Genomic DNA, 27,351 nt, shown 5'->3' on the forward strand with positions numbered 1-27,351 from the left:
AAATACCCCAAGCATAGCGGTGTTGCTAACCTCTACAGCACGGGTGTCAAACTCATTTTAGTTCAGGAGTCACATACAGCCTAATATGATATACAGTGGGCCAGATCAGTAAAATAATAGGATAAGAACTTATTAATAATATCAACTCCAAAGTTTTCTCTATGTTTTTAAGTGAAAAAAGTAATGAAAATGTTTACATCTATGAACTGTACTTGAACATAACATAAAAATATATGAACCTGAAAATTCTGAAGAAAAATAAGTGCAATTTTAACAGTATTGCACCATAGTTTATCATTTATACATGTGCATCACAACTTACAGATCACAATGGATCTACAAATACACAAAACATTTAATAACAGGCAGAATATTGGTAAAATTCCACATAGGTTTCTTAAGACATTTCAGGCTGTTCTTATTTGTTCAGGTTGTTCACATTTTTTGTAAAACGCTAGTCTGTAAATGTAAACATTTTTGTGTAATTTTACTTTGTTTACACTAAAACAAAGAGAAAAAATAGTTTTTTTCATTATTTACAGGTTATTATGATAGTATTTTACTGGTCTGATCCACTTTAGACTGAATTGACCTAAAATGACTTTAACATCCTTGACTGTTAATATCTTCAGTGTAATTTTTGCATTTCACAAATTTATCCCATGGGCCACAATGGATCCTCTGGTTTTGGCCCCCAGGCCACATGTTTGACACCTGTGCTCTCCAGAGTCAGCTGTCTTTCACCGTTCCACAAATGTTCGCATGGCTAGAGTCCTCCGCCCGAAGCGATAACACCTCGCAGTTCAACATCTTTCTGGTCACGTTGATATGTTTGTTTACTGTACACGACCCGCAGTCATTTTTAAATCCACCTGGCACTTGGATCGCAGTCACAGTACGTCATCAAAACGTCACACCTTGGTTGCAGAACGAGAGGTGTTCCTTTTACATAGCGTTCCAGAATCATGATTCCACCTTTATCAGGGCTCTGTTAGTACCTCCAGAGCCGTTACAGAGGTGGGACCAAATGATCCACCATGTCATTTACTCAGATGTTGTTACGGAATAAAGGTGAAATATTCCCAGAACAGAAGTGCTGTGGAAAAGGGGCTTATGTTTTGATGTCAGTTCCCCCAATGGTCAACTATGGTACTGCAAAAAGAAAAGCTCAAAAATTGATTTCCACAAAGAGCAAAATGATTATCTTTACATGCACATAATATTCCAGTTTTTCCTGTATTCTGAAAAAGACCAAACTCTTAAAAATCTGCTGAATTAAATATAAATGTAAATGTAAATTCCACTAGCTTTTAGATTTCAAATAATGCCAAGAAACTTTGTTCATATCCATTTTTAGTCAATACAGAACTAATGTTTGTAAATCAGTACGTGGCAGAAAATCCTTGCTTTTCAGACACAACGTCCGTACATTTTGTTGTATTCTCCATCAGTCTTTCTCATTGCGTTTGGCTGGTTGTTTTATGCCACTCTTAGATCACATTCCAGTGGTTTTCCATGGGTTTTAGAGATTAAGGCTGGTCTCTTCATTTTTTTAAGTACATTAAATTCATAGACTGTGGAGAAAAAGGAGGGCTATAACCTCTTCTAGTCGTTGTGCAGTCTGCAGGGTACATGTTAGAAAGCTGAACCAAAGACTGTTCTTGGAAGGAAAACCAGCTGTCACCTACAGGTGCCTCCTCTGAAAAAATACCCTCAAGTGTTTTATCCAAAAAAAGGCCACTGATGTGAATCCATCCTCCCACTTTCATTCTACAAACATCCTCTTGAAAAGGTCGGCCCATCCATGTTTGATCAGATCCAAACACCTATTGATACCCTCACGTTATAATATTTAACAGAAGGTTTGTTTTTCCTTCCAACCAGATGTGGACATTTCTTTGGATCTTTTTCTCGATTCCAGCTGTAGCTGACTGAAAACAGGGGTTGAAACCAGCTGTTAAATTCACACATGAGCCACATATTCCAAATGTTCTGTATATGTGTCCAAAGGATCATAGTAAAACCACAATAATATCACCATATGCCACATCATATTTGTAAAAAGGCAGAACTCAGAATCCAAACAGAATGTGACACCTGTCAAACTCACCATATTCTGAACTAATGGAATATTAGTGTGCATGTAAAACTCACTGATTCCTGTGATTACAAACAAGGTCAGATAGTGTTTATTGCGTTAGTAGCAGGGTTTTTTTTGCCTAGAAAAGAGGTTTTAGGATCAGTTGTCATCTGACTATGTCCTTCCAAATGTTAGTTCCAACCCCTTTAAGAATATCCACCTTGATATGGGATTGCTTGTGGCTTGGGGAAAGTGCTGTTTTCAGTATTAAAAAGTGTAAATACAACATTAAGAAGGAAAAAACACTATTATATACTAGGAAGATGGATGAGCTGAAGCTCAGTGCATACTCTCACTGGAAAAAATCAAAAATCAAAATCATACCAAGCGTATTTTTCCCATTTCTAGTCAAAATATTTCATCACACTTACAATGAGAGATAATCACCCAAAGAGTAACTTTTCAGTGAGATATAAGAACTTATTTTCAGACAATAGATCTTGAAAAACTCATTTCAAGAAATTTTACCAAGGTAATTTTCACTTGTTCCGTCGGCAGATTTTTTTTGCTTGAAATAAGCAAAAAAATCTTGAATTAAGCAAAAAAAAAAATTGCCAATGGAACAAGTGAAAATTACCTTGGTAAGGTTTCTTGAAATGAGATTTTCAAGATCTATTGTCTGAAAATAAGTCCTTATATCTCACTGAAAAGTTACTCTTTGGGTGATTAGGTCTTATTTTAAGTGTGATGAGATATTTTGAAATGAGAAAAATACACTTGGTTAGATTTTGATTTTTGTAGTAATAAGGTCTTATTTTAAGTCAACATTCTTATTCTTGGAAAAGCCCAAAACTCACGCACAGGTTTGGTCTCACTCTGGCTCTCTATAAGCTAAATACCCGAAGGTTCTAATGATGTAAACACCAAAAAATAGAATAAAAAGCTAAACTTTACTATTTTTAGAATCTCTCTGCAAAAAACAAATTCAAGTTAAGACTGTTTTTTATTAATTCAGCTCATGTTCATGTTACTATTATCTGAGCTGTTCACTCAACTAGAGGAAAACTGTCACATACTGGATTTATCTGGACACCTGGGAGTTTCCATAAAGCATTTTATATATATTATGTATTTTTTTGGTTGTTTTTTAAGTCTATGCATGTATCGACTACTGCTACTTATCGCTAGTGCTCGAAGGACATAATGGGATTGACTTTTTTGACCAAACTGATGCAACAACTGCAGCATCTGCTGTTTTTTTAAACCGAAGTCATGTTGTGATTTTCTTCATTGTTTCATAGCCATGTTTTTTGTGATGATTTTTGTTAACTTCCTCCATAAATTCAGCATTTGCTGCAGATGAGACTTTCAAACTGTTTTTGCTTGCATTTATGCTGGCGCTGGAGTTGAATAAAACTTAAAACTGTGTTCTGTGTTCCCTGTTTTTGTCTGCTGAATGAGAGCTCAGAAAGTTCAATATCACCGTCATGTCAGTTGGTTAGTGAAGTTGAGATTCATTCAGTGTCAGAGAAAAGTGGTAAAAGTAATGAGAAGATCATTAACATGATCATCATGATCATGACATCTTTCCAGTTTAGTTTAGTTTAACTTAGTGCTTAATAGAAACAACCAATCTCTCTAAGTCCACATGTCCATATGTTGGAAAAACTAATTTTAACTTAGTGACTTATGACGATTAATTAACTGATATTTCTGAAAATTGCCATTAATGTCTCATCCACATCAATCTAAACCAATAAAGACCCAGTGCTACTTTTGTGGCGGTTCCCAAAAATAATTTTGCCCTCTATTTAACCTTTCTTAAATGATTTATCACCATTAACATGATGCCCTGTATTTTGTGCTTTTTCAGTAAAAATCAAGTATTTCCCCATATTTAATTTACTGATCATGTAGATGTTCATAAAAGTTCAGCTTAAAGTTGATTGTCACAATATCAGAAACAGAAAAATGAAGAAAAAGTTACTCTTTCAACAAAATCTATCATTAATTGAACATAAACCCAGTGTGTCCATCCACTGTCATTGATCCTACTCCATGGGTTTTACTGGTGAATCAATGTTGACGGTGTTTCCACGGTAACTATGGAGCCTCTGAACGTCCAAATGGGTCATATCTGATGACCATGAAAAGATGACAAACTGCATTTTACACCTATATTTTTTTTACATGTATTGATAGGATTAGTGGATCAACAGGTATTAAACAAATATAGTTTTTTCTTTTGTTCAGACAAGGAATAGTTTTTAGTTTTTAGATGTTACCTGCTTGACAGTTTCGACTGTGACTCCAGTCTTCCTCAGAAGCGTCATCCGACGTATTGCTGATGTGTTAGATGACGCTTCTGAGGAAGACTGGAGTCACAGTCGAAACTGTCAAGCAGGTAACATCTAAAAACTAAAAACTATTCCTTGTCTGAACAAAAGAAAAAACTATATTTACATAAACAGAAGATAAAATGAACGTCTTTAGCCTTAGGTATTAAACAGTTTAGATCAGTAATGGTTTTGGTCACCAGTGACTGTTTGGGTCTTTATGGGTTAATTTGTCTACATTTGAGCCTCTCATCCACACATAAACAATGTTTTAGTCACAAAAACTGAGATTTTTAAAACTCCATATGTTATATTTTCTAAACTGTGCTTTTTTTAATATTTGTTTGTTCAGGGAAAACAGAGTGTTAATCAGTGCCGTCTCACTTCATTTTCCTCATGTCTATTATGTGTTAGTGTGATGAAGATCCACTTGAAACATCAAATCCAGGTGTATAATCAGTGTATGACCTGTAGATGGAGGTCAGCATTGGGAGATGAACCCGACTGGACCGGACCAGCGTTATGGACAAATCCACATCATATAAAGAATACACTTCAACAACCACAACCAACACTTGAGGTAACACAAGTTTACAACTGGACTACACCTTCATGTCAGATTAAAGCCTCTGAGTCTGGTACGTCCAGTATTATCCACAGTGTCCACAGGTTGGACAATAACAGCTATGGTCTGACTTAGACTTTGAACCAGCATGGAGTTGATTTTGCATGGTTGTGTGGACAGAAAGAAGAGGAAGAACCTGGTTAGAAAAATATCCATGTTAATATGGACAGGACATTAAAGTACAGTTAAGGAGGGGTCATACTGTATGATATACAATTAATTTTCTGATGAATCACATTTAGGTTCTTTGTGAAAAACCCATTACAATCGTACAATTTTCAAAACAAGTCTCTCACCTGTAGCGTATATTGTTAGAAAACTAAATTTTATGTCATAAAACCACCATGAAATAATAAACAATTGAAAAAATGTGTGTAAAAAGTAAAAAATTTACTTCTATTGAATTTTTTTTTTTTTTTTTAAGTTTTAACCATAAATCCTAATTAACCATTTTAATCAGTTAAAATTAGACTACACCAGATCAATATGAATGATAATAAATACATACTTCAGTAAATAGATATAAATTTGTTTTCACAGACTGTCGTACACCCAACACAATACATATTCAACACAATAGACATATCACACAAAAAACTATTTATTACATTCAACCTTCGGGTGTAAGTGATGGACAAAAGTAAAACAAAAAAATGTATTACTTTAGCCATCTAAATCAGGGAAATAATAATAAAAATAATAATCTGGATATAATAATTCATACACAATATGTTCTTTCCTATTTGCACCAGTGTGGTAAATATTATAATGAGAGAGGAAAAAAATAACTAAATAATTTGTAACTATGGATGATGTAGCACTGAATCTGATAAACTACTCGTAACAATCTTAAACTAAACTTTTCTGGACAGAACAAACACTGTATAAGAAGTCTTAAGTGCTCGTCTGTTGCTGAGCTGAAGCTGGATATCGGATTTATTTTAAGACTTGTGTTGTGTTTCTGGCTCTTCAGCTTCAGTCACACTTGAACTCCCTCAGACTGGACATTGTGTGTTTGTGTGCATGGATGTGTGCGTTCCCAGCCTCTGAAACAGGAAGCAGATGCAGGCCCTTGTTGTCATGGCAGCCGTGGAGTACACAACAAAACAGTTGAGCACCTGGCTCTGACAGCTCTGCTCTGTTTGGATCCTTCATGGTAACCCAGCGTTGTTGTGGAGCTCTAATCAGAAACAGATCTCTGGCTCAGCAGACACCATCAAACTGTTTACTGACCCGTATAACGCACCACAAATCATCCACAGGGGGTTGATATGACAGTTTAACAACGCAAGCCATTTAGTTTAATGAGTATATATATTTGATAAGCATGCAGTAGGAGGCAGGGGACAGCTGGATAGATACTGTCATGGGAGCAGATGGCCATCAGGGGGCGCCAAAGCCAGACACAACTCTATATCTATCACATTTCAGATACCTTCTTGTACAAACATTAAATATTCATTACCCTCGAAATGCAACAGAGATTTTTGTGATGATTACTGAGCACCATTTCCCACAGGCCTCTTTGCAGTGGTGGGAGTTAATGGAAAAGCATTGGAACATTTAATAGCGACTGCAGATATCTGTAATTCTATTCTTCCAAGTGAAAATGAATATAGCAGATACTCAAAGTTATGCCTCCTACGACAAATGATGTCACTTTGACATTCATGTGTGAGCCACTCTAAACAGTGAGTATAGAGGGAATGCACATACGTCACTTCCCCCCCTGGGCCACACCTCTCTAAGTCAGACTGAGTGGCAAAAGCAAACCGGCTCAACATGGCGGAGCATAGCAGTAACTACAGCGAGACCGGGAAAAATGTGGAATATGACATGAAATTAAGATGATTGGACTGGACATGGATCCTTATAAGCTACCGAACAACAAGTGGTCTACGAACATTGATATGTGGACAGAAATCACGTATCCTGACATTTATATGTACCAGATTTCAACGCCAGGAAAATACCCAATGCAAAGCCTGACAGCATACAAAAGCCAAAGAGTTGTTGACATCCTCATCATCGTTAATTAGAGGATTACAGCTGGTGAGTGCTTTCAATTCAACATACTATTGTTTTGGAGGTTTTATCTCAGTGCAGACGTATTTTCTTGGCGGTGATTGATTAAATAAAAGAAATATTGATACTCTTTGTTCTTTTTGCAGCAACGCAGAGGAAACAATATGTCATTTATTTTGGGATTACACCTACACACATATATTTTGGATTGATTTAAATAATTTTATAAACGAACTTTCAACACATTTTATTTGGCCTATCACACATTGATAAAATAACTCCAGAAAAAAGATACATTATTGACCTTTTGATTATTTTTGCCAAATTTCACATTCATTGCTCCAAATTTGCACATCAACATCCAAACATCACTGTTTTCAAAGCCCTTTTTTCCCAATTACGTGAACAATTTGAGAAACAGTATAAATTCTAAAGCAAATAAAACAAAAAAAAAGTCAAATGTATAATCTTATTCAATTTGTATAATTTTTATTTATTCCTCAAGCAACTTTTTATATTTATTACATATTTTTTTATTTATTATTTATTTATTCATTTTTATTATTATTATTTTTTTCTTTCCTAATGTTTTTACTTACATGTATTTCTCTATATAATGTAAAAGATTTTGTGAATTATGGAATTTTCTACCCTTGTTGTTGTATACTATTATGTATATTTACTGTTCAATGTTAATTGTTCAAATAAAAAAAAAAAAAAAAAATGGCCCAGCAGTAGTGCTCACAGTTCACTACTGATTTACTGGAGTTAAACCCTTAGTACTGACCCAAGTGAGTGGGTGATCTACTGGTACTGCGGAGATTTAAGTAGAGTTAACATCAAATACATGATCCAACACAGCTACAACAGCTTTGTGCTAGAGTACCCCCTTATTTGGAAAACTAGGTTAGCCTCAGTTTAAGCTAGTTTACAAATCATGTAGAGCACAAGGTTCAGAATCACACAACTGAAGACAAAAACGTCTCAGTTATGAAATATAGAACTAAATGACAGATGCTAACATTAAGAGCTTTACTAAGAAGTAACGTTAGCCAAAACGATATGTAATTTAAGGTATGATTTTACACAAGAATACAGCATAAATTAACGTTACCTGACACAAATCCAGGTTTCGTTGTCTGGATTCCAGTTACTTCTATGAATTGCTGCGATTCATCTGCTTCTTCTGTCTTTGGCTTTAGGTCGCCACTAAAACGATAGCTCTGAGTGCTTTTTAAACCTATTTGTGCAATCAATGGCACAACAGCTATTCTCCATTTTTTAGATTGTTCTTAAGTTTTCACAGTATTCAAGCCAAAGCTGCTACTCATCTCCCTCTTTCTGCCACTCAGTGGGCGGAACCGCGGTGACTTCCGCTGGCGGTGACGTCACGTGCATACCCTCTATAAACGTATCTTATTTTCATCTTTTTGTCATCTGCAGTACCTATATCCAGGCCGGCAGAGGGCAGTAGTGGCGCAGTAAGGTTATGTAAACAATGGCATCTCCCGGTCAGAGAGCGAACAGCAGAAGACAAACTTATGCACAGCTAGCTAAAATCAACATTAAAAATAAGAAAAAAACATAAGGTAGTCGGATAAAAGAAGAGACGGCACAGTAAGATGATACTTGTAAGGTTTTTGAGCAAGGCCCACGAGGATACTTTACACAAGACTGTTTATTTCATTCTCCGGTGAGTGAAGTGTTTGTCATATTATGCTAAGCTAACAATGCTAAGTCAGTGAAATGTTCATCTTTAGTAAAACGTTATATTAGAAAAAGAAAAAAATGTCTGTTATAAACACGTGTCATTCAGCCTTGTGGTCATGATTCAAGTGTTTAATCATGTGGAAAATTAATTTTAAAAAAGAAAGGTGAAAAAACATGAGTTAAATAGTTGACATGCATATAGCCCAGGCAAGTCCAAAGTCCGGCCCGGGGGCCAATCACGGCCCGCGGTCAGATTTTATACGGCCCACAGCTTGGGTTTTATATTATATTATTTATGGCCCGTTTGGACTGTTGAACTGAGTACATGAATCATAAAAGGTTCAAAATGCAGTTTCTCCTTTCACCTCATGGTGGCAGCACCACTCTAACTCTATCTGGCTCTGTGACCTTGCCATGAACCTTTTTCGCTAATTTCTAACCATGGCGCCTGTAAATAAAAAAACGAAAGTTGACAGTGAGGGCCGCTGCTTCCAGGAGAGATGGGAATTACAATTTTTTTTCACTGAAAATCGAGGTGATTGTGTTTGCCTAATTTGTCAAGAGACTGTTGTCTTGTTTAAGGAATTCAATGTAAAGAGACACGAGCAGACAAAACATGCTAACGCATACGACAAGCTAGCAGGGAGTGAGCGCTCCGAAAAAGTGAAGCAAATTCAAGCTGCTTTAAACTCACTACAGTGACTCTTCATGTGAACCTGGGAGTTCAATGAATTCGCCACCAAGGCAGGCTACCAAGTTGCCAGGTTAGTTGCCTCTAACTGCTGGTGTTATGTACTTGTAGATGTGACACAGAATATTACTTTCTGAATGATTTTGTGAAAGACAAGAGTAAGAGTCATATGTTTTCATCTGAAATGTTAACAGACTTTGCATTACTGAGTAATATATGAGTAATGATTACTCATATAAGTCATGTTTAAAATGAATGTGGGGTTAAGATTTTTATCAGCTTGGAAGTTTAAGATACTCTGTACAGTTTGCTCTATGTTATCTGACTCCAGATGTGAAAGGAAGGCAGAACTGTTTTGTTTTGTTTTTTTAATTTGTTCACACCTGAGTGGCTTAGATTTGGTTACATTGCCATTTAAAAAATGATATTGTGACAATGAAAATAAAATTGTTGTAGAACAGCGCATTTATATGTAATTTTTACTGTTTAAAAAATGTCTGAAGGGACCGCTGGCCCCTGGCAATGTCCACATTATCAGATCTGGCCCTCTTGAAAAAAAGTTTGGACACCCCTGATATAGCCTAATAGTAAAAAATGAGACAGGATGCTCACTTGCTGTTTTAATTCCATGTTTGTTTGTTTTATGGTGTATCTGTTAAATACAAGGTGTCTGCAGATCCTTTAAAAGTATTAACTGGTATTGTCCTAAATTAAGGGTTTTAACTATCCTTAAAATTGATAATTAATCCTTAGATCTGACACTCAAAGGTGTTAAAAATACCACATACACAATAAATGATAATACAATATTTGCTTTGTAAACCATTCTCAACCTCAAAATGACATATAACATGTGATAAACATCAGTGTTGAAGTGGAGTCCAGGAACAGTTTTCCAAGAAGACATTAAATACATCCCCAATGAGAGACTGTTACGTGTTGCAGAAGTTAAGTGAGGCTGGGATTTCAGCCAGTGCTAAAGACGGAAATTGTCCTGCTGGTCTTTGGTTTTTACAGCAAAGTTTATACAGTAATGACAGACATATTTGGGATAATTACATCTTTTATTTCCAAAGACTTCCTGAATCTATACAGAGGTAGTTTTCATTCCCTTTAATCTCTGTTAGCGCCCGAGTTTTTTTAAAAATACATTGTCATGTATTAACTAGAGTAGGACCAGAGAAGGAGGGGCGCTGTGCACCAAAATGTCCAGTTAAAATGTTCATCTGGTTCAGCACGTATTTCCTGTCTTTTCATGTGTAATGCATAAATATTTCCACTGCAGTTAACTTTAAACAAATAAATCTCAAATACATATTTCTCCACTTTGACATACATTTAGCATCAATGAACGTGAAGCTCAGACTAACTTCACCTTCACCCCCAATGATAATGAATAACATAAGTATTAAAGATAATCATTTCACAGTCCCATGCAATAATGGAAGACATATTTAGAATAAAGATACAAAAATCACATAAGAAACATCTCCAATAAAAACAAAGTTTACAATTCCAAAGTCCTAAATGGTGCCAGCTGTCCTTCCATGTTGTTCAGTTTTGAAAAGTGGAAAAGACGTGAAACCAGATTGAATCTAAGGGTCTTTTGACACCACAGAAGGACTTTTCTTTGCACAATAGTAAGTAATATCCTGTCAATGAATCCTATTAGAAGCTATGTTTATACACTCCAATGCTTGTTGGAACATAACAATGACATGGATCATATTTTGGTCATGCCAAACAAGGATAAATACTGTTTATTGATGCACACTTGAAGATTCTCACCTGGTCACAGTTGGATGGAAGTAAAGTGTGAGAGTAAATCTTCCTAATAGGCCCACTGGTGGTAAGTTAGCATCTCAGACTTATGAATGTTTGAGGATAAAAGCTAAGGTTTCCACTGCTTGTACAGTGTTGCTAATCATTCTTTAACAGCACTAATAAGTGGAGGTTAATAAAATCAGGATGTTCTAAAATATTTGAAACTGAATGTGAACGTGTAGGAATTTTCAAATTTTGCCTGTTCTCTTCATATTGTGAAAAAATGTCCTGAGTTGGAGATGGAAAGTTTCCACCAGGAGTTTAAAGGGAGTCTAAAGTTTTGTTAAGAATCATCTGATGCTGTCAGTTTTTTCAATCTGAGCATATTAGAAACCTGTATCCACATAATTACATTGGATTTGATTTCATTATTATGGAATTAAAAGTTGGTATTTCACATTGTTACTGTTAATAACTATTTACTAAAGCATACAGATCTCTCTAGATTATGTCTGTTCATAATGTTCTCATCTGTAAATATTGTGTATATGGTGTGGTAGAGTGAGTGAGTGAGTGAGTGAGTGAGTGAATGAGTGAATGCCTCATATCATAAAAATGCAACACTGGATTATTGAATTGTATGGTATGATTGTTTAAAATGATGTATATTTTATATTGTACTGCAATGTTGTGGAAGAGCCCAACCGGGGACTAGAGTTGAGAATTAGCACTGGTTATAAACTCTATATGCATTACATCAGCTGCAGCTGTGTTTGACTGCATTGTCCCTGTCAAATAAATAAATAAATAAATAAATAAATAAAATAAATGTCATTTCACCTGAGAACCAGAGACGCTTTAACATTCACTGGCCATGGGCCCATATAACTGACTAAAAAATCTGAAGTGGAGTTTTTCAATGCTGCAAGAAAGAAAATGTGAATGTAGGTGTGTTTCTATTAACTGGTTTGAAGTGACTAAAGGTAATAAATGGAGTAGACAAATACAGGTGGCAAAAAAAGAGTAAAATGAGGTATAATTTGGTCTCATGTTATAATGTAGTACCATTAATAGCCACTAGCTGCTGGTTCTAAAAAGCCCTCACTCCCATAGACTTACAGTCTCTTTAAAAATACTAAGTCAATAATTTTTCCAGAAGTTCTCAGGTTTTCTGGTCTCATTGATAATCATTGATAAGTGTTGTATGTGCCTATCTTTACAGTACTGCTTCTTTAAGAAGATTTCAGGTCAAATGCAAGCTTTGACATCTGTGTCAGGCTTTGATTGACATGTTTATGACAGCTAGACTGTGGCTGAGTTGTACTTTGGAGTGTTTCTTTTTATTGAATTAAACATACTGTATTTTGCCTGATCTCATCTCTCTTGTAGATGTGGTTGTAGTTATACTAATAAGAGAATCAAATTACTTTTTTTCTTTACTCAGATGTTAATAGATGTTTACTGTTTACCTTATGATTAAGCCAATATTAGCATTAGCTCACCCATAGCATCTTGTGGATAGCTTTGGAAAAAGATTCTCGGGACAGATGAAACCAAGATGAACTTGTACCAGACTGGTGGTCAGAGAAACCTAGAGAAGGACAGAATCAGCTCATGATCCAAAGCAGACCATGTCATGGGGCTAACAAGGTGGAGGCAGTGTTATGGCTGTATTTATGGTAGTGAATAGAGGAAATATTACAAAATTTGTGTCACTGTTTCAATTTGTATTGACATGATGATATACTGGAAGTATCACAGGAGCTTGAAGAGCTGAATCTGCCCAAAAAGGTTGCTTGATTTGTCACTAGGTAAACATTTTGATTTAATTCCTAAAATGGCATTAGAAAACCTATCAAGAAAACCAAGTTGGCAACACTAGTTTATTCTTGTTGCTTTTGCTTGTAAAGACCATTGTTAATTGACTTGTTCATACTGCAGTTTACTGAGTAAGTTTCTGCTGGTGTAAAAGGTTTGAAGAGGTCAGATGTCTCAGTCTGAGTCTTTGGGCTGTTGACTTCCTGTTCCACCACCGAACGCAGCCACCAGGTCTTTGACGCTGCTGGCCGAGCGTGGTTTGTCATCGCTGTCCTTTTTCTTTGTGCGTCCCTTCCTGGGGTTTGTGTTCAGACTTTTTGACCTCAGCGTCGGGTACATCCTGTCATCTGCCATCATCACATTTTCTGAATCCCCCTCCTGGTTGTCACGGTTACCGTCTCCTTGATCTCCACTGGACTGTTTGGATGTTGTCCCGTCAGCGTCCTGATCACCAGTTTCTTTATCACCAACCCTCTCCACTGTCACTGTGGGCATGTGACCAAATGGGGAAGGATGAACTTTGTACTCAAAACAAGACCCCCAGCGTGGCATGCTGGGAGATTTTGTTCCCTGTTCTGAGGTTGACGGTGTGAAACTGGCCGCCCAGGTTGCCTCTTCATTCCGATCTGCAGGATTGTATGCGATGGTGCTCATGGATCTTGGGCGGGATGTTGCCGATCCGCTGAGAGATGGTGAGGGTAAATACTGCATCACCTTTGACGTGTCCAGAGGATACGACACTGCGGCTTCCAGTTTGGTTTTCTCTGCAGACTCCTCGGTTTTCTCTGCAGACTCCCCAGTATTTTCAGGGCTGGACTCAACGGGGATGGGCTGAGGTTCTACTGGCATTGAAGGGGCCTGGTCTGGTTTCTGCTCTGAGTCACATGGGGAGATCAGGATGTCGACGTTGGATACAGACTGAGTCCGATCCTTTGCTCTCGTCACTTCAAGGGTCAGCCCATACTCCTTCACAGGGGGGTTTCCATCTCCTGTGAATATTAACAAACATCCAACAGAAGTGCAGGTATGTGAACAAAACTGAGTATCAAAGCTAATTTTTTTTGTAGTTGTAGTTTATATTAATCATTGACATGCAAAAAATGGTGGTAGGTAAAGACGCTTTAAAGCTTTTGAGACATTCTGGGTATTAGTGGACTTCGTGGAAACTACGACTATGTATTGCACAGTTTGCCACAAGTTTGAGACCAAGAAGGGGTAAAATGCCATAACAAGAGTCAACATCTTGCTAGCATGGTAGCTAAACCAACAACAGTTAAGAAACATAAAAATATCTTTAGTTTTTGTTATTTGAAGCCTCTAAATAATAACGATAAAACAAGTTCCATAGCAATAAGCATATTCCAGAAAACACAAAACCTTGCAAGTGCCTAAAAGCCATGTAAACCCCGTTGGAATAAATCTGTTCTTGGTGTTCATGTTTTTTTCTGTGTGGGGTCAATATTTGGTATCTGATGAGACTGAACTTCTTTTTGATGTTTCAGTGGTTGAAAGACACCATACAAAGGTCTTAAAAGATGAATGACGCTAGACTCCATCGAGCCATTACATTAGACACTTCTCATCAATCAGATTAGATTATTTTAATCTGGCATAAGAAATATTGTCAGGCTAGTGTTGGATCCTGTGTTGCCAGTCTAAATATTGACAGATTGACATTATTCTGTGTGAAATAATTGATACTCTTTATTTCTGGTAGTATCTCATCTGGTTCTTTCTAGTCCTACCTGATGCTCCCTCGCTTGCGTTCCCTCGTCTCTCTGGGCTGAGCTGGTTTCTCTTCTCGTCTGCGTCTCCAGGCCCGTCATTGTCCAACTGGTAGCGGTAGAGGCTGTAGCCGTCGCAGCTGTTGATGCTGCTGTGGCGCAGTAGAGTGCTTGGTTCACAGATCGACGAGCCTCTGGAATGTGTACGTACAAGCTCGGATCGGTCGATGCCCGCCAACTTTTCCACCGCATTCATCATTCGGCCAGAGAACTCCTCCAGCTGAGATAGGCGGAGGTCAACAGTCTGCAGAGAGGCCTTCATGGAGTGCTCCCTCTCATTCACCTCCTCCAGGCGCATGAACATGTTCTCCACCCTGAGGACACACAAATGGTATTTGATACATGATATTTGACCTTAACATTTTGTTGAAGATTACAGGATAGCTGCCTTTGTTATACAAGTCCTTACAAATCAATGCTAAGTGACCACAAGATATAACACCATCTCAAAGCATGGTCTTATCTTAACCCCAATCAAACGTAAGTTCCAGAAAAACATGAGCAATGGTCAATGGAGGGTCATGAATTTTTTTTTTTTTTCTTTTCAGAAATAAGGTCGTGTGGGACACAACCAGAAGGGATGAGACTTCCTCTCTGTTATATTTGCACCTACACCTGACCAAACCATAAGTGTTCCAAACATTGTGCATGTTGTATATAGTTAATTTGTTATTGTAGAAATTCTCATCCCTTACATAACATCTCATGTTTGACTAAATTGTTGCAGCTGTTTCTGTAGTGACAGTAATAAAATAGTACATGGATGGCATCAGGATGGTAAAATTATTGTACAAATATGAGTTACTGTAGATCTGGAAATGCTGGAGAAATGCTGCCAAACCTTTCACATGTCACTCTGATTCGTTCATTGTTAGACGACTGTTTTTCGTCATCTTTTTCACGGAAATACTCCTCCACACACTGTTCCTCAAACTCATGGAGACTCTTCAACTCCTCTGCATTCAGCACCAGCTCTGTTTGGAAGAACATTAATATATTTTCTTTTTATTCTTACTTTAACAACTCAGTAGAGATTTGAGGTTACAGAAGGAAAAAAATTATAAAAACTGTGACCTGTTCAGACTATCCAGGTGTAAAATATTTAAGTGAAGTACTAACATCTAGAATTGTAAATGGGATCATCCCACCCCCCTTTTGATATCCCTCCTAAATGCATCCTTACGGAGTCCTCGCTCCCGGTCGTCATGTTCGCCTTCCTGCTTTCGTTTGCAGTGACAGCACAGACGCTTGAGGACAATGTAGATGTGAGGGAGGATGATGAGCGGTGGAGGAAGAATGGGACGGTCGTGGAAGGTCATGATGAGCTGGTATCGCTGGAACTTCCAGACCTGATTGGAGATGGACTTCACTTCGAAGAAGGTGTTGCTGTGGAAAATGTCAAACATGACTGAGTTACTTTAGAATGAATTCGCTGATAGTAAATAAAATGTAGAGGAAGGTTGGGTCTACCTTCAATCTGTGTGGATCACTAATAGTTGAACAATAATTTTCAGTATAATTAAGAATATATTAAATGAAAATGCTAATATTATTAGCTTCTAATGTATAGATGTTTCCTGCTTAAAAGTACATTTTCAGCATCTTGAACTGATAGCTTCCAGATTTTCTACTTCACACTTGTAAAGGCTGTAAACTATCAATCAGTCAATCAGTTTATTGCAAAATTATTACAATTAAAATTGACAGTTCATTTACAAGATCCATTTTGTAATAGGACACCCCAGAAGCAGTCCTCAGCCTATAAACTATAAGCCAAACTAGGCCAACATTCGTCTCAAAATCCCTTTGAATGCGGATCTTTTTTGAAAACAGAATTTTTTTTTCTGTTCAGCACATAAAGTTGAGAAAGCTTGTCAAACTCAGAGATCATTCTGCACAGTGAAAGTCAAACAAACTGTCAAATACTGTGAGTGGAGGGAGTAACGTAAGCCAAAAACCCATCGGATTTGCTGCAAAATGCATTGTCACACAGCTATAAAGAGCCTGTTTGTTTCCTGAGCTCATGAAAACTGGACTTTGTAGAGATAAGTTCTCTCAGCAGTGGCACTTCAAACAAATAATGATCTTATAGAATAAGATGAATCGCTAAGGTTTTGCATGGCATAAGTGGTGGAACGACATTCAATTTTGCATAATTTTTGGCCCATCTTATTGCAATCTTTCGGAGAAAGAAAAAGCAAAGATGAAGTCAACAGACATTTCTAATTTAGGAAATAATAGATCCATACTTCAAAAAATCTCCAAAGTCTGTCAGAGCTAAATAAGATAATGAGAGTTTTTTGTTTTTGCAGTGCTTCATAAAAACGCTACAAAGTCTAAGAATGTTACAGAAACACTTTTTGTTGTTATAAAGGCCATATACTAAAGGCCAACCTTTAGTATTTGATGTTTTTCTTTCTTATTTCATGTGATAAAATGAATACATATGGAAAAAAGATGATCTGAATTGACATTATGGACAAAACCAGGCAAATGAATTATTTAAATTGACAGTCCTGTAGTTTCATTAGTTATATTGACACTGGAACATGTGGGGTTACATTTACTGTCTTACTTTAATTTACTATTTGATTAAAGTGCATATTATGATCTAAATCCACAGAGTAACTAAAGCTGTGAATGTGGAGTAACATGAAGTACAGCATCGTTATTTTTCCTCCACTACCGGAATAAAAACTACGAATGAGAGTGTCAGACGAGGACTGACTTGAAGACAGCGATGAGCAGGTTGACCAGTAGGATGTTGGCCACCAGCAGGTAACAGGCCATGATGGCCGGAGTGAGCCAGGCTCCAGGGATACAGGGTGGAAGCTTCTTCCCATCCTCATCGTACATGTTCTCTCCACAGGGAGCTTGAACACAGAACACGACAAACCTCAGCCCACTCGTTAATGCCTTTACCGCAGACACAGGAGATTATTGAAGACAGAGGTGTCAAACATACGGCTCGCAGGCCAAAACCAGCCCATCAAATGGTCCAATCTGGCCTGTGGGATGAATTTGTGAAGTGCAAAAAATTGCACTGTCAGAGATGTTCAGGGGTCCAATGTAATATCAAGTAAAATAATAGCGTAATAACCTGTGAATAATGACAACTCCAAATTTTTTCCTTGGTTGAGGGTGGAAAAAAGTTACATTATGAAAATATTTAAATTTACAAACTGTCCTGTCACAATAAAATATGAATAACCTGTAAAAATGTGAGAAACCTGACTTTTTTAAAGAAACATAAGTGTAATTTTAGGAATATTCTGCTTGTTACTGAATGTTTTCTGGATTTTTAGATCCACCCTAATCTTTAAATTTTCTTAATAATAAGCTGATAATATAATATAATATTGTTGAAATTACAATTATTTTTTTAAAAGATATTTCAGGTTGTTCATGGTTGTTAAGGTTACTCTCATTTTCATAATGTAATTTAACTTTCACATTAAAACAAAGAGAAAAAATTGGATTATTATTTATAGTTATGTTATTATTTTACTAGTCCGACCTGAGGCTGAATGTGGAATCTGTACTAACATGAGTTTGACACCCCTGATTTAAAGAGAAGAATGTGAGAACTGTTTCAGATACGTACGGTTGATTTCCATGGCATAGACTGTTCATCAGCAGCGTAAGGAGAAATGAGTGAAAAGACATTTTTAACAAAGGAAACAACAACAATATTAATGATGAACACCAGTCAGCAGGGAGGAACGTGACTTTATGATTATTTATGTACGTTTAAGAAATATCTTCTGAACTTTAACACAAAAACGGGGAAAAAGTAAAGCTAAAAAAATGCATTTTAAAAGAATTTTAGAGGGTTTAAAACAAATATTTATGGGTTATATCATTTATTTTAACCCTTATTATTCTATTTGTTAAGACGTTTAAAAACGGTTTATCTGTAGGTTAAGCAGATCATTAGATTTCCATTATATTTTTGTGCTATAAAGTCACAGTAAATAAAAATCCAACAATTTATTACAAAGAAAAAAATACTAATCATGAAGAGGATTTCACGAAGGATAATCAGTGACTGTCTGCCTCTGCTGACAAACGCCATTTAAAAATACTGAATGTGACTAAAATTGGTTGAATTTTGACACAGAAATAATTTGAGCTACGAGTTATTTGTCAGCAGATGGAGCAGTTACACAACACATCAATCACTACATCACGAACACCAACAGAACTCAGTGTGTGGTTTATTTCCCGTCTCAAACCGTCAAAATGAGAAAATCTGTGCCTTCTGAGGATATTTTGACGACTTTAAGAGACAAATAATTCCAACTGTTTATTGTAAATTCTTCTAAAAATAAGTGCATTAATACAGACAGGTGACAAATAACAGGAATTAATGTAAAGTGTGTTAGTCATGTGTTATTCAAACCTCCAGAGCAGCTTCACGTCTGTTTAGCATTGATTCTACAGATGACATTTCATAGAACAGCATTTGGTAAAACAGATTTTAATTTGTTACTTGTTCTTTATGGAATAATTTACACATTTTTGAAGATTTTATGTCTATTTTTAAGTAATACTTTTAATTTAGAATTGATTTCATACCTTATCTTTTATTGTTTATGAATAGATACTGTGTATTATTTATTTACAGTGTATTAATGTTGATTGTTTTTTCTGTCTTGATTTTTATAACTATGTTTATGCTGCTTTATTAGCCAGGTTATCCAGGAAAAAGAGATTTATTGGGAGGATTTATTTCCTGTCTCCATACTGGTCCATATCATGTGTTCCTGGTCAGTATTTTTTTTTATATATATCAAATGCATTATTGATTGTCTTATAAAGTGGATCTGTTTGAAATCACTTGCATTCATTATTTTTCTTTACTGTTTTTCAGATAATTCCTTTAATTTGCCACTTGTCTGTATATGCTGTGTGTAATTTAGTGCTACTTTAAATCGACTGAAAAGGAATTTTTAGAAGGTAATTTTCATTGACTCATTTTCACAGTATTTATGTAGATTTAGATTTCCTCTGATACGTTTTTCAGATCAGAGATGAGGACGAACAGCTGACTGACTGGAATTCTTACTATGAATTCTAGTCTTACGGTCTATGGAGTCTGCAAACACCTCGCCGTAGATCATCCAGTACGGCATGTAGAAGATGTTTCGAGCCAGACGCCAGGTGGGCTCTTCGTCCGGGTGAAGGATGGCCTGTCGCGCCACACCGAAGCTCATCAGCACCACCAGCATGATCACCACGAAGTACAGCATGTCAATCATCTGGACACAGACGTAATCACAGTTAGTCAAAGAAAAAGAGACATACACTATATGGACAAAAGTATTGGGACACATTGAATTCAGGGGTGTATTTTCTAACCAGTCTGGGCTACAAAACAAAAATGACAAGTGTTATAATATAATTTTATATTGTGATAAATATCATTGCATTGCATTGGTTAAGGAAATTAGTTTATAAGCTATATGGACAAAAGTATTGGGACACATCATGGCTACAGCTGTAAGATGTCCTGTTCATTCCTATTTGAGGTATAAACATCAATATTTACTTAATTGTGGGAGCTTTTTCCGCCTAAGTGAGATGTGAAGAAAGTAGATGGTTAGTTGTGGTAGAAAATTATTATTTACAGTCAGAGAATGAGAAATGTTTTAGAAATTTGGAGGTAGAACATTTAAAATCATAGTCATGGAAAAAAAAAAAAAAAACAATGTTCAGAGAAATTAAGTAAAAACCATCTTTGAGGCATTCTGGAAGCAAAGATAACAATGTAACAGAACTAACCAATGCAATGATATTTATCCCAATATAAATCTATATTATGACATTTATCATTATTGTATTGTATCCCAGACTCCTGTTTGAAAAGAAACACCTGAATTCAACATGTCCACATACTTTTGTCCATATGGTGTACTGAGATAATGAAAGAATAAAAACAGAATTCCTTCTACCATTTTTCCGATCATCATGACGTAGGGACCCAGGTACTTGTTGACCCCGAAGATGTCAAGGACGCGGATGTACCAGAAGATGATGTCGACGCAGTAGATGACGCGGCCGTAGCCCATGTAGGGCTCGCTCTGCAGCCGAAGCAGCAGACCCATCAGGAAGACGGAGATGGCTGCCAGGTCGGTGATGTTCCAGTAGTCCTCCAGCCACACGTTGATCTTCTGCTTCAGCTTTCCAGGTTCAGACATCAGGATCTGAGGGAAGTGGGAGGAAGGACTGTTTAACTCCGCCTCATAAGCACATAATTAAAATTACACACAATATTTCTGCACACTTATTCATGTATATGTGTTTTACTTATATTGCTTATATTGCAGCTACAACTGCATTTGCAACTGCAGGTCTTAAGAAATGTAACTTAAGTTTAACTTTAGTATGCACTTAATTATGTACTATGTGTAGGAGGGAACTTTCAGGAGGACTCCCTGTGGTGAGATGAAGTCCTCCACAGCCAACATGATGCATAAAAACTGACTTTCAATGGATCAAATGAGCACTAGGAGTTTTTGTCTTTACCTGTCGGACTTTCTCCAGTCCCAGAGTGATGATGTACGAGATGACGATCCACTCCTGCAGCGACGGCCATCGTTCCATTTTTACCAGGATGATGTAGTTATACAACATCAGGTAAACCAGGTACGAAATCTGAACAGGACAGAGGATTAGAAAGATACAATTATTATGATGAACACATTTATGTACTACTGGCATTCTTATATACTTTTATAGAATTTAATTTATCCGAGTTATCCCAATCTGTTCTTTGTAATTTCCAACTGAAAGAATATGAGGATGTGTACAGTTGTTTATGTACATACATTATTTTTGTATATGTTGTAGAATATTTACAATAAGATAAATAAAAGTCTACTTACCGTGTTGAACCAGAACTTGGTGAAGGGAGCGTTGTAAAACTCATAAATCTTCTTTCCAATAGGAATCCTCCTCTTGTGTTCCTTCTGGTTTTCCTCTTCATCACCTTTCTTTGAAGTAGTGTCGACATTTGAGACTGCATCCTGTAAGAAATATAATTATTTAATCCGTTTGTTACCGGGTCACTAACCTGAATTTGCATCTGGGTGTTCTCTCATACCTTGCTGGACTTGTCATCATCTTTTCCTTTTCCGTCTTCATTCTCCTTGGAGGATTGATGCATGGCCTCATCTCCAATACGGAAATCCATAAGGAGGATGCCAGGTGGGAAAATGATTCCCAAAATCACCTGGTGGGGGCGTAAGGTGGAATAAAAGGCATCTTTAATGTCATTGTTTGGCTTTGTGAGAAAAGTACAGCCCTGTGACGAACTGGAGACCCTCCCTCCCAAGGAGTAAGTGGTTCAGAAAATGAATGAATGGTTTTGTTGAAACTTTCATACATAAATTGGAGCACATCACAGATATGCGTTTGTTCACTGCTGAAACTGACTCTTGACTTTCTTCATAAATCTGGTCAGTTCTGCAGACTGGAAACCTTTATATTCTAATTATTTTGACTCTCTAGCTCAGGCAGTGGCTGACTGCTTTTGCCATCCCACATACTGCTATGACTTATGTTTATGGAAAATGGTCATTTAATAGATGATGGCATCACTCCCCTGTTCATTCATTTTCACAGACTGAAGGTCTCATTCAGGCTCAGATGGTGTCGTACCTTGAGGCTGTTGCTCTTGCCCATCCTCAGGCAGCCCATCCACATGTCGGTCAGCAGCATCTGGCTGCACGTGTGAGCGATGAAGTCTCTGTGCTTTGCTGCCACGGCCAGCTTCAGGCAGGTGGAGTTACTCCAGTTCTTCAGTTGGTAGGTGAGCAGCTTCATGGCGACCTGTTCATCGTGTTTGTAGGACTGATCCAGCAGCTCGTAGGCTAACTGACCAAACTCCCTGTAAAAACAGGAAAACCTTTAAGTGTGCTATAGGGCTGCAGTGACTATCTGACTAGTTGACAAAAAGTCAACTACTAATATGTCAACAACTAATTTAGTAGTTGACAAGTCGTTAATGACATCATGTACTTTGGTTTAAGGGAAAAAAGTATTTCATTGCTGCTGCCGTATTTGTTGAATATTGAAATTAATATTTGTGACCATCTTTGTAATACATACTAATTGTGCACCAAATGTTCATGTTGAAGGAAAGAAAATGTATTGTTGCATAAATATAAATAAGAAGCATTGTTTTTAGACTAGACTAGTTGACTAGTTGTTACAGTTATCGATGACTAGTCAACTATTGAAATAGTCAGTAGTTGCACCCCTAGTGTATTATCATTAATGTGGTGGAATAATATCTATATTATATCTAATTATCTATATTATTATATATATTGTTAAAAAATTGGCTTTTGTAAAAAAGTAATAATTCAATTGTGCTATTTCTGCTTTTATTTAAAGGTTTCAGTACAAACTGTCTACTTCCGAAATCCTCAAGATTTTGCTTCTATAAAACACTATAACACGTTGGTGTGTGGAACCCACTTGGAGTTGTTCTCCAGATCCTGGTAGATGTCGTCCACCAGTTCGCTCTGAGACGACTCATGGGCCATGGCCTTGTAGAGCTTACAGGCCACCAGGGCTTTGGCCATGGCCTCCTCGCCCCGTTGCCACAGAAACAGCGCCATCTTCTGACGTTTCATCAGTACAGCCCACACCATCAGCTCGTGGAAGGGGTACTGGAAACGGCTGACCTCAGGGTCGTCGACGTCAATGTCAATCTCCTCCTCTTTCTTCTTGTTTTTCTTTCCTTTACCCTTCGGGCGAGGTTCATCATCCTGGGAGGGGGAGTTTAAATCAGATGTTAATATTATATTTAAATCATGTCATGTTATTGCACATTTTCACTTATGTCTTGAGGTATTTTATGTTTTTATACATAACCTACCTCCATTCCCAGAAGTTTCAGAGCTTTAGGCTGAAATAAAATGAAAACGGAAACTAGATGAACAACAAAATACAGATTTAAAAACAGAGAAGCCATGATTTCTCATATTTTTTCAAGGAAATTAAATGGTTTATCCTCTTTTACACACATTTATATTCATTTTTACTCATTTTAATCTACACACAGGTTATAAACCATCCAGAAGTAGCACTACACTGCCATCTAGTGGATTCTCACTGTACTGTTTTAAAATAGATGAAACTCAATAAATATTCTGTATCAGGGTAGGCAAGAATAAAAAATATATGGAACTGCAGCAGAACCTCAATAATCAATTTTTTTTTTTTTTTTTTAAAAAGGGGGAAAGTGGTGGAAAAAGTTGTTACAATAGTTATTTATAATTTTACTTTTGCATACATTTTTTGCAAAAATAAGTAACATTCATTTGCTGTCACTTAATGATTAAAAGGTGTATTGAAACAAAGTCCTACTTGTTACATTCAATTATTGAGAAATTTGTAATAGAAGGACATGATAATGAATTAAGAAATAGAAGACTGGCAATGAAAAAAATGGCTCAGGCCCAGGTTTACTCTCATTTATAAAAAATGATGACTGTTATTGGGTATTGTGAAGACATAAAATGGATTTATTGCTTCATGGATCTGCTATGACATTCACAACAGAAACATTGTGGTGACGGTGTGTTTTATTCCCTTCAGGCTGGCCTTCCTCCTGTTTACTCACTCTTTTCAGGCCGTACAGGTTGTTATAAAGGGTCCGAAAAGTCTTCCGGGTGTAATTACACCGATAGGCCCCGCCCATCAGGAACTCTAGCACCAGGCCGATGTCAATCAGTGTGATCTGGTAATCTGGTGGCAGATTCCCCTGAAACAAATGATATGTTTTTAATACAAGGCAAATATTAACAGGCTGCCCCTTTTAAAATTACAGAAAAACAAATGGTGAACTATGGACTTGCTACAAACAGGACGATTCAGAGAGGTGGTGTAATGATGTAAAGACTGTATTAGTCAGGACTCCATCTGAGCAGCTACCTGTGCTAAACAACACACCGAAGGAGGCATTAAATGCAAATACTGTCAAATTAAGATTTTTCTGTCAATTTTGTCATGCAATTTATCACCTTTTTCACGTCTCTGACCACAAAGTGCAGGGTATTGGCTGGTCCCAGCTTCTGTAAACAGAAATCACAAACAAAACAGAAAACATCAGACCTAATTTATACATTTAGAGAGTTTTCCCTTTTGTGAAAAGGCGTTAAGACCCCAAATCAGTAGAACAACTGTAGAACATAAGTAGAAACAAAATACTAAGGTGAATGAAAGCCAAAGAGAAACCACAAATTTAAACAGAACATCCCAGAGTATTGAAGGCAATAAGCCAAACAAACAGAAACAAAACAATGTTCAATCTCCTCATTGTGGTTCCTCAAATCTCCATAACTAACATATACAATCCATAAAAAAAGAACAGGTCAGTACTTTGTTATTGGAAAAGAGCTCAGGTTATAACATATAGAAAACATAAGAGCACAAAACAATACAGCTGTATTTCCTTCTATAAACACTCCTATTACCATCCTGGGTTAAACTGCTGTTCCCTATCTATATTTCTTTAAAAATTGGGTTTTATATATTTCTTTAAACCAGGGGTCACCAATCCTGGTCCTCGAGGGCTGGTATCCTGCTTGTTTTAGATGTATCCCTCTTCCAACACACCTGATTTAAACCATAAGCCTATCATCAAGCTCTCCAGAAGCCTGATAACGACTGTCAGGTGTGCGGGAAGAAGGAAATATCTTAAACATGCAGGATACTGGCCCTCGAGGACCAGGATTGGTGACCCCTGCTTTAAACTGATTAATGTGTTTACTTTGTTTCATTTGTTATTTAAATATAATACTGAATTAATATTCCTGTGTTTTGTGGTCAGGTTCCTCCCTGGTGTCAGTGCTTCAGATCCTCCCCTGGGCAGGCTGACTCAGTGGGAGTTTGGCTGTTAAACTTGCTTTTAATTGGCAGGCTGATGAGTGCATTCAGACACTCACCGTGTTGTAAAGCTCCTCCAGACGGGGAATAGTGAGGAAGTGGTGGATGTTGACTCCATTTTCTATCAGCAGTTTGACAAAGTCCACCCTGTCCAGCACCAGAGCATCCATCATGGCCTGTTCCAGAGAGTTCACCTGCAACCACATGAAAACATCACTGCATCACATCCCGACAGTCCTGACTCAAAGATGTTTGAGTGTTTATGGTCGGACAGTGTTTCTCACCCAGTTGAGCAGCTCCAGTTTCCTGGGGTCGGTCTCTTCAGGTGGTTCAGGTTTGGCTTTGGCTCCTTTTCCCTTCTTCCCTTTGGCTTTCCCTTTGGGGGCTGCTGGTGCACTGCGCTGAACGGCTGTTGGGCTTTTAGGTCGATCAGTGGGCTGCGCGGTCACAGGCTGTAAAATACCACACAGAAAAAATATGTCAACTAACATAGTTTTAACCCACATAGACCCAGTGATATTTTTGTGGCAGTTGCTAAATCTTTTTTCTGTCTATTTAGCCTTTTTTAAGTGATTTAGCACCATTTATTACAATATTATCCTCTTTATGTTGCATTTTGACAGTGAAAATCCAGAATTTTCCCATATTTAATTTACTGATCATGTAGATTTTCATAAAAGCTCGGTTCAAAGTTGAAGGTTGTTGTATCAGAAACTGAAGAAAAAGTGACTTTTTCAGTAAATATATTAATAACTGAACATAAAACCATTGTGTCCATCCACTGTCGTTGATCCAACTCCATGGATTTTACTGATGAATCAATGTTGTCGAAGATGACTGTTTCCACATTCACTACGGAGCCTCTGAACATCCAAATGGGTCATATCTGATGACCATGAAAAGATGACAAACTGTATTTTACACCAATTATTTACATATATTGATAGGATTAGTGGATCAGCAGGTATTAAACATTTTAGATCAGTAGATGCTTTTAGTTTCCAGTAGCTGCTTGGGTCTTTATGGGTTAAACTCTGTCCACATCCCCTTTCTTCTGCATATGTGACAAACAAATGACTGAATGCTCCAGACATCGTCCGCGTTCTCAAAATGTAAATTAAATTTCAATATATCAACACAAACTCTATAAACTCACAGGCCAGTGGTGTCCATAGACAAAGATCTGACTGCGGGCGATGTCCACTCTGTTCCAGGCCAGAGCCAGACTCAGCTGGTCCGATGCAGAGGCGTTTGTACCTGGAATCGCATCAGAAAATCACTTGGGATTTTTCACGTAAGCAGGAAAATGTTATTTTAACTCTGCCCTTCAGTGAAGCACACGCATGGAAACATAGTCTGATACCAGCTCCATTTACATTAACACTGATATTTCATTATAATCAGAATAATAGTAGAAGAAAAATGCCTCATGTGACCTCGTCATTCAGAATTGACGAGACTGACCCGATCATACAGAATTTCCAAACTTTCATCATCTGTTCTATTAGAAAATATTGGTAGCAAATAAACATGTAAACGCTTAAAGGTTCAGATTTAATAGGATGTAGAAGGATCTAAATACAAACACTGAATATAGTGTTCATAATTAGGTTTTCATT

General features: G+C 37.1%; 1 protein-coding gene across 1 annotated transcript in view; it reads right to left on the reverse strand.

Annotated features, from left to right (window-relative positions):
• Positions 1–12,385: 12,385 nt before the first annotated feature.
• The window catches only part of LOC115439430 (transient receptor potential cation channel subfamily M member 1-like), a 44,000-nt gene continuing 29,034 nt past the window's right edge, over positions 12,386–27,351 (reverse strand). Inside the window, exons 10-28 of the mRNA XM_030163269.1 lie at positions 26,889–26,989; positions 26,017–26,184; positions 25,792–25,926; positions 24,868–24,918; positions 24,468–24,608; positions 23,721–23,750; positions 23,318–23,610; positions 22,496–22,724; positions 21,939–22,067; positions 21,721–21,861; positions 21,362–21,490; positions 20,788–21,039; positions 19,920–20,094; positions 18,438–18,458; positions 17,562–17,706; positions 16,017–16,219; positions 15,675–15,807; positions 14,795–15,147; positions 12,386–14,038 (exon numbers count right to left, since the gene is read on the reverse strand). Of these exons, the coding sequence (XP_030019129.1) occupies positions 13,224–14,038; positions 14,795–15,147; positions 15,675–15,807; positions 16,017–16,219; positions 17,562–17,706; positions 18,438–18,458; positions 19,920–20,094; positions 20,788–21,039; positions 21,362–21,490; positions 21,721–21,861; positions 21,939–22,067; positions 22,496–22,724; positions 23,318–23,610; positions 23,721–23,750; positions 24,468–24,608; positions 24,868–24,918; positions 25,792–25,926; positions 26,017–26,184; positions 26,889–26,989 (3,644 nt within the window). The 3' untranslated portion in view covers positions 12,386–13,223. The remainder of the gene's footprint in view (positions 14,039–14,794; positions 15,148–15,674; positions 15,808–16,016; positions 16,220–17,561; positions 17,707–18,437; positions 18,459–19,919; positions 20,095–20,787; positions 21,040–21,361; positions 21,491–21,720; positions 21,862–21,938; positions 22,068–22,495; positions 22,725–23,317; positions 23,611–23,720; positions 23,751–24,467; positions 24,609–24,867; positions 24,919–25,791; positions 25,927–26,016; positions 26,185–26,888; positions 26,990–27,351) is intronic.

The sequence above is a fragment of the Sphaeramia orbicularis genome, chromosome 3 (assembly GCF_902148855.1).
Source record: "Sphaeramia orbicularis chromosome 3, fSphaOr1.1, whole genome shotgun sequence".
Taxonomy (NCBI): Eukaryota; Metazoa; Chordata; class Actinopteri; order Kurtiformes; family Apogonidae; genus Sphaeramia; species Sphaeramia orbicularis.